Source organism: Habropoda laboriosa, unplaced genomic scaffold (genome assembly GCF_001263275.1).
Source record: "Habropoda laboriosa isolate 0110345459 unplaced genomic scaffold, ASM126327v1 scaffold423, whole genome shotgun sequence".
NCBI lineage: Eukaryota > Metazoa > Arthropoda > Insecta > Hymenoptera > Apidae > Habropoda > Habropoda laboriosa.
Genome location: NW_017100606.1, coordinates 409,831 through 417,172, shown reverse-complemented (window position 1 = coordinate 417,172; position 7,342 = coordinate 409,831). Strand labels below are relative to the sequence as shown.

The window sequence follows — 7,342 nt, the reverse complement described above, 5'->3', positions numbered from 1 at the left end:
TCATTTATTTTAATTTATTTTTCTATAATAAAGATAATTATTTTTCAGCAGACGGTTTTGTCATTTTCTTTCCCTCATTTTTCTTCCTTCCTTCCTTCCGCCTTTGTCCATCTCTCAAGGTCAGGCCAGCTTTTGGTAGCATTTTTAATTTTACATTTTCATGACCTTTGTGAAAAAATCGGTGCGATTTTATCGTCAGTTGAATAGTGTTCCGATGACAAACTCTCTATCGCGACTGTTATACATACATAAATACTCACACGCAAATGATAATTCAGGAAGAAGCATGCCTATACACCAAGTGAACGACGCGTCGTTACGTGAAAATTACTGTCCCGGCGATAAATACTGTATGGTTAGTTTCACATCCTTAGGGCATCTTCTGTTGTAAGAAATTTCCGTGCCAGAAACGAACATTACGCTCGTTGCTGAATCTCATGTGAATTTTATTCGATGTAAGTGGACAGTTTACATGTATATACTTTCGCCGTTTGTGTAATTAGCAGAAATTAACATCGCCCTAATTGTGTCGCATTCCGGTGATGAACTCTCAATCGCGACGGTTACCCGCCAAACTAAACTCGAGTAACTGATTTTGAAACGGTAGAGCAAGTGGTTCAACGTTGGACGATTGACGATTATCTAATCAAATATTTCACAAAATGCTTGCTCTTGTAATACAAATCTTTTCTGTGAAAAGATCGACGTAACGCAAAATAAGTGATAAATTCAATTGTTTTAGATTTTTTACTTATAGACCATAATCACCAGCACATTTGTCCCTTTTTTCTTAAATATTACATTAACATTTTGAAATTTAAAGAAAAGAATTTTCGAACGAAAACTCACCATTTGTTGAGCGTTCCTCGGCTTTCTATTGACGTCAATCACCTTCTGGTTGGCTGTAACGATAAACGGGCGATAATTAATGCAAAGATATCCTTTCGATGGCTAACGGATACCAAATCCCGAATTTGTCCAAGCACATCACATATAGCATGCACACGTGATCACGTTACCCCACGAACTAACGACATTACTGACGATTTATGTGTTATGGGTAACTGTCCAATACCATAAACGATTCGGCCATTGAGTTCTGCTACTTGTCACTTTATTATTGACACCTACTCCATTCACTCCGAAACGTTCATTCATGCAAGAATTTTAATCTCAATTTATATTACTAACACTACTTTTAAACTTCGTGACACGACAGCAGTCAGTTTTGTATTTAAACGTGTCTGAATAGTATCAGAGGACATCCCATAAGTTGGTGCCGAAAGCAAAAGTATTTCAATGAAAATCCAAGAAACTTCTATAGCGATGACATAATGATTTTGCCAAAAAGTTTTGGTATTTTGTTCGTTTTTTAAATCGAATGTAAAGGTTTGTTGGAAATATTGATCTAAATTATAAAATCCGGCACGAACTTACGGGATGACCTAGTATTTAATAGAAAATGTTATTACAATTGAAGTACAATCGAGCAGGTATTACATAAAAATGTACCGAAGACAAAGAATAAAATTGTTTCGCCTGAAGTCTCGCTTTGAAGAAAATCGAATTTGAATATCTATCAAGTACGCGCGCACTTGACTACATCCGGACTTCACGTTTGTACTAATAAGCAGCGTCAATGTCACGATAAGTACTAATAATACGTTCATTAACCATTTTATTGCCGTACATTACTGAATGAACTGTTGAAAGTGACGTCCTTGTTGACGCATACAAATTCTTGCTCTTCGAATCAGAGAGTCGTGGACTGATGCCAGTGTGTTTCGACGCTTTAATTGTTCGAAAGCCTGTATAATTCTTTCTTTGATCTCCGGAAGATTTACACTACTTCCTTGCGAAATGTGACCTTACTTCTATTTGTCAACATAAAAGTGTGACCAGAAGGGGCAGTTTGCAGGGAATCTTTAAATTCAGTTTTCTCGAAAGCTAAGCTTCTTATAGAAAAATTTCATTCCTTATTTTCGGTTTAATGGTATATTCTGTATATTCTCGTTAAATGATTTTTTTGCTCGTGAGATAATTTATATGTAGAAAAGAAATGACAATACACTCACTGACTGCCTCGACGAGGTCAGCAAGAAGAACACCGTCGCAGAGGTCCGATTGTAGATCCGTCACTCTTCTTTTGCAACCACTTCTCTCGAGGTAATAATTCGCCCAATCTGCGTAGATCTGCACAGAAATAATACATCGTCGTAAAATGTTTTCGAATTTTATTAATCAGAAAAAGTCAAAATAATGTTATTACGAATGCTGTATAATGTAATGATTGTGAATCTCTGTATCACCAATTGTACAAAATAAAAATAGGTCGAGAACTATTGGATGCTGATGAATGATTGATTAAGGAGATTTATAGGAGAGAGAAAGGTGCATGACAACTAATTGTACAATATTTCAAAAATAATTTGCATTTTATTATGAAACGCCGAAATTACATTAATTCACATCATAGAAGTAACAGTATTACTTCTATTTTATAAATGGTAATGTTATTGTTAATCAATTTAGGTTGATTATAATTCAACAGTATTACGCGACTCTTGTAATACTGTTAGCTACAACTAAATGATGTATTAACTGTATTAAAAGTAAAATATTTCAGCTGTTTTTATTGTTGCTAATCAAAGTGTAATCAAATTGTAACCATTAGGTAATACTTTTTTATTCATTAATGAGAGGAATTTCATAAAGAGGTCGTGGTAATAAATAAAAATATTGATTATTATTTCTCACTTGCGTGTTTGCGAAAAGTTTACATTTTATTTGTTTACACCAGCCATCGCGATCTACATCTATTGATAGATTGAAAAACAAATTACCTTATGTATTATTTTCTGTCTAAAATACATTATCCATCCGGTCCACGTTACCAATTGTGAAAATATATAAAGTGCAAAAAAGGATAAGAATGATCGTTCCAATAACCGAGAATCTACGTAAATTGTTTAATTTAATCGTATACTGTAAGTAGAAATAAACCTTAATTGGGCTAAGTTATGCAGAAAGCTACCAATTCTCAACGATCTGAAATTGAGTAAATTTAATTTGAAGATTTTAATTAAAAAAAAAAAAAGTAGTTTTAATTCTATTGGATATAATTTACTTCTTGTTGTTTCACAATATTTTTAACGGCTTATTTAACAGTGAGTAGTATAATTAATATTATTTTAAATTTTCTATAGTTTCTTTTATGCTTGGCAGCTTTAATAATTGTACAATGTAAGAGTTGTTCTATGCGTTGGTAATTTTCTGCAAAATAAAGATTACGAAATTCTGGGATCCGTACTGTGTTTAATTAATTTTTTATCATTTTCAGGATAGGTAGGTTTCTGCATAATTTGGCCGAATTGTAACCTTCATTTCTGATAAAATGTTCAATTATCAATCTACCTGGTTTTCTGTTGCAAAAGTAATAATTCTAAATGAAATAAAAGTACGTTGTAACATAATCGATTCTATCTACTACATCGTAAATGAAATTCGTATCACAGCGACATGCGTGCGACAAGTGCCGAAATTGGTTGCCTATTCATAAGACGTCCATAAATTCACGTCATTACCATCCGCGAAAAGAGCACACGTTCATTCGCAGTTTCATCACGCGTCCGCACGTCAGCCAATACCGAAACGTTATCTCCCGGCCTATTGCAACCATGTAGGCACACTTACGTTTATTAACTGCACCGCACGCGAGGCCTACATGGTCCCCTGTCTACAGGCTGTGCATAGTTTTATCGTTCTGCCTTCGGAACGATGATTTATAAGGCCGACCATTCGTTTCAATCGCAGGTGTGCTACATATTGTAGTACCAGGAACATTACGATCAAACAGCCTCTACATACTTAAGAGCGATTGATTTCGCTGGATTCCGCGGAATCGGAAAATGAACGGGTACAATTAATCCTCGAACAGCAGATGGCGTGATAGTCGCACGCATGACGGATGCTGGGTCAAATATGACCCAATACTAAAATCTTATTCGTGCGCAAGCGAAACGATTTTTTCTTCTTGTTATTTTACTAGGCATTGGATTATTTAAGATTGGACAGATATAGTATGATTAAAAGAATAAACACGTTTATAATATAAGGAGAGGAGAGTTGTGATAAGAGACATTTAACCCTTTGGCTACGGCAAATTTTAGTACGCAACGCGCGTGGCAAATTCAAATATTCCACAACGGCCGCTAACTTTCTTTTTTCGCCGTGTCATTTTAAAATTTGTTTCACTGAATTAACGTGGAAGAGTGCAGAGGATCAAATTAACATAGAAGTGCGCCAAAAGGCTCCAATAACACGATACGAACAAATTTTCAAAGCGCCTATAGGCGCCAATAGTAGTGAAACGGTTAAAGTTGGGTCAACGGTGAAATTTGGGTGAAATCAATGTAGTATCGCTGGGCCTCCATACCCAAATAGGAAACCGACACGGGGGAATACAGTGGGAGTAGTTGGCGCAGTGCGCAAAGCCTCGGCTTGCTAAGCCGAAGGTCCCGGGTTCGATTCCCGTTTGGGTCCCTCAATATTTTTCCCTAGGTTCCTACAAATGGGGGCTCGTCCGGGATGGAGGCATCTACGGCTATACGAAGCCAGACGCTGTGAGATGAAAACATGTGAGGGATGGTGCACGTCTCCCAAAAAGAGTTGAGAAACAGTGTTTCGGCTGAGAGTGCCACTGCCTGGGGGGAGTGTACCCGAAAGTGTTGAGTTGAGTTGTGTTGCACTGAGGACATTCGAGGGCGAATGTCAGTTCAGGATGGCCGAGTGTAGTATCGGGACCTCCATACGCAAATAGGAAACCGACACGTGAGAATACAGAGGGGGTAGTTGGCGTAGTGCGCAAAGCCTCGGCTTGCTAAGCCGAAGGTCCCGGGTTCGATTCCCGTTTTAAGTCCCTCAATATTTTTCCCTAGGTTCCTACATCAATATAGTGGAAAAGAATTGATTCGAAATAATTAATCCTTTGCTTTACGATTTCTAGAATTCCTACGCATGTTAGTTTCGACTATTCGCTGTTTTAATACAGTGGTCAAACTAAGGATAGTTAAAATGTCATATGCAATTTGCATTTGGTAATCCTCTCAGACTTAACACATTGTTGACCGGTCACGAGTTAACTCGTGTTTTCATGCCCAAACGTTGTTGACCGGTCACGAGTTAACTCGTGTTTACACTTGCATTAGCTATTTCAATTTTTGAAACGCAGGGCAATATAGAATGTCGCAAAAGCTTTGTTCATCGTGTTTAGTCATAACCGCTTTATTCTAAAAAAAGTACTTTTCTTGCTATTTAGGTTTTCATCACAATTCTACTTGTTTAGTCCTCGATGGGTATACCTGCCGCCCAACCCTTGGAATTTGTCAGCATGTATTTCTATTGTATATATTTTCGCCTTTGTTGTTAAAAGTTATATAAAAGATACATACGTCCAAAGTTTCATTTCAATTCATTATGTATAAATAAAGTTTATTGACGTTTATTTAGATTATTTCACTTCCACGTTCAATTACGAAATAATAGCCGGTGACGTGAGATAGCTTCTGCGTAAAATTGCCGGTCAGCAATGTGTTAAATTGAAATTGAAGTTGGAGCTAAAATGTAAATTGATTAGTAATACAATCCTTCTTTTGCCACATTTTAACCATAATCTGCACTACGAGTGTGACGAGTCATAATAAGGCAAAGGGTTAAAATGTAATACAGTAAAATTTCGATTATCTGGCATACTTAGAACTTAAGCAGCGCCGGATTATTGGACTATATTTGTGTAACGCGGTAAAAACGGGGAAAATAATTTTATTAGTTCGACGCACATGAAGCGTCGTTTTTTTTTAATGAAACTTCAGATACATTGCGTTTCTTCAAAAAAAAATAATGTATTTGATCGAATAATTTTCGCAATGATTAATTAGCTTCATTATTCCAAATATATAATTAGTTTTTGCTTTTACAGTTTCTTCATTTCGGAATAATTTATTTATTAAAAAAGCTGTTCAGGTATAAATTTGAATAATAGAATTTTAATAATATTCCACAATCATGTTTTGCATGCACCAATTTTTCTTATTTTTACTAGAGTTCGATAAAATGGAAATATGTAATTGGCATAAATTAAATGTATTTGAAATTAGCGTGTCTGCTTATTTAACTATTAAAAACAATTTTTACGAACTTACTGTATGGAGTTACTTTCATGTAATTACTGTATCTCACAATTAATTTCAAACTTTTACTTTTTAAATAATTACTAAATACTTATTTTGTAAATCGATAATTTAGTATAATTTTCGGATAATCAGGTTCGACCTTTATTAAACAAAGTTTACAAGTAACAGTCGAAAAGTGAATAAAAGAATATTACATTATTATAAATATTATTCCAATGCATCTATAAAGGCAGATACGCAATTCCACTCGTAACGCATCGTAAGTCAAGCATGTGATCAGAACTGGTCGTGAATTTTCCCACTTCCGGTTAGTCGGAAGCGGTGTTCACCTTCGAGCATGGTTACACGTATATCTGAACTTTTCCAATTATATCTATCCATCGTGTCTGTATTACCTTAACGAAGGGAACACCGCGTTGAAAAAGCACGAAACAGTCAATTAAGACTTCCTTCGACGGACACGTACGCTCCGAAGAAATTCTCCTAATCACCTCGAGCGACCGGAAGGCGCGCAGCCGACTCATCTGAAAAGAAAGAGCTGGGTCCCACGACGGAGCTTCTTTCCCCGCAAAAGAAAAGGTAAAGTCGCGCGAAAAGGGCGTCAGCTCGTCACAAGACAGATCCACGAAGTTTATTGTTTTGGGTGAGCGCCAATATTTTTCGCGCTTCGGGCCCACAGAAAGAGAGGGGTTTAAAAAGGTGTAGCGTTGATTCGTGGCGAATAGAGAGCGGCAGAGGACGAAGAGGGGAGAGCGAGAAGAATAGAATGGCCAGAGAAGGAGAGATAGACCGAGAGCGGAGAGAGTTCGACAGAGAAAAGGAATTAGTCACCGTGCGTACCAAATCATATGTATGCATACACTCGCGCGCGCACACACAGTCCTCGATGGAAACGAACGCACTCACGATTGCGTGCACATCGCGACAGAATTGTATTTTTTCTAACTGCATTATATGAGTGGTGACAGGCCATCAACCACTTCAAATATACAATATGCATACACAATACAGGAAGTTTCGAATCGCTTTGAACACAATTTGAAATGTAAAATTCTTGGATGTTTTGAAAGTTTAAAAAACCTGAAACTTTCACAATATGTCATTGTTTGTGTTACGTGACATGATATGGTTAACATACACGCTATGTGGCC

The 7,342-nt window shown here is 36.7% G+C and overlaps 1 protein-coding gene across 1 annotated transcript in view; it reads right to left on the bottom strand.

Moving 5' to 3' along the window:
- LOC108576714 (protein sickie) overlaps positions 1 to 7,342 on the bottom strand; it is a 334,182-nt gene that overhangs the window by 321,450 nt on the left and 5,390 nt on the right. Inside the window, exons 2-3 of the mRNA XM_017939771.1 lie at positions 2,076 to 2,193; positions 850 to 902 (exon numbers count right to left, since the gene is read on the bottom strand). Of these exons, the coding sequence (XP_017795260.1) occupies positions 850 to 902; positions 2,076 to 2,193 (171 nt within the window). The remainder of the gene's footprint in view (positions 1 to 849; positions 903 to 2,075; positions 2,194 to 7,342) is intronic.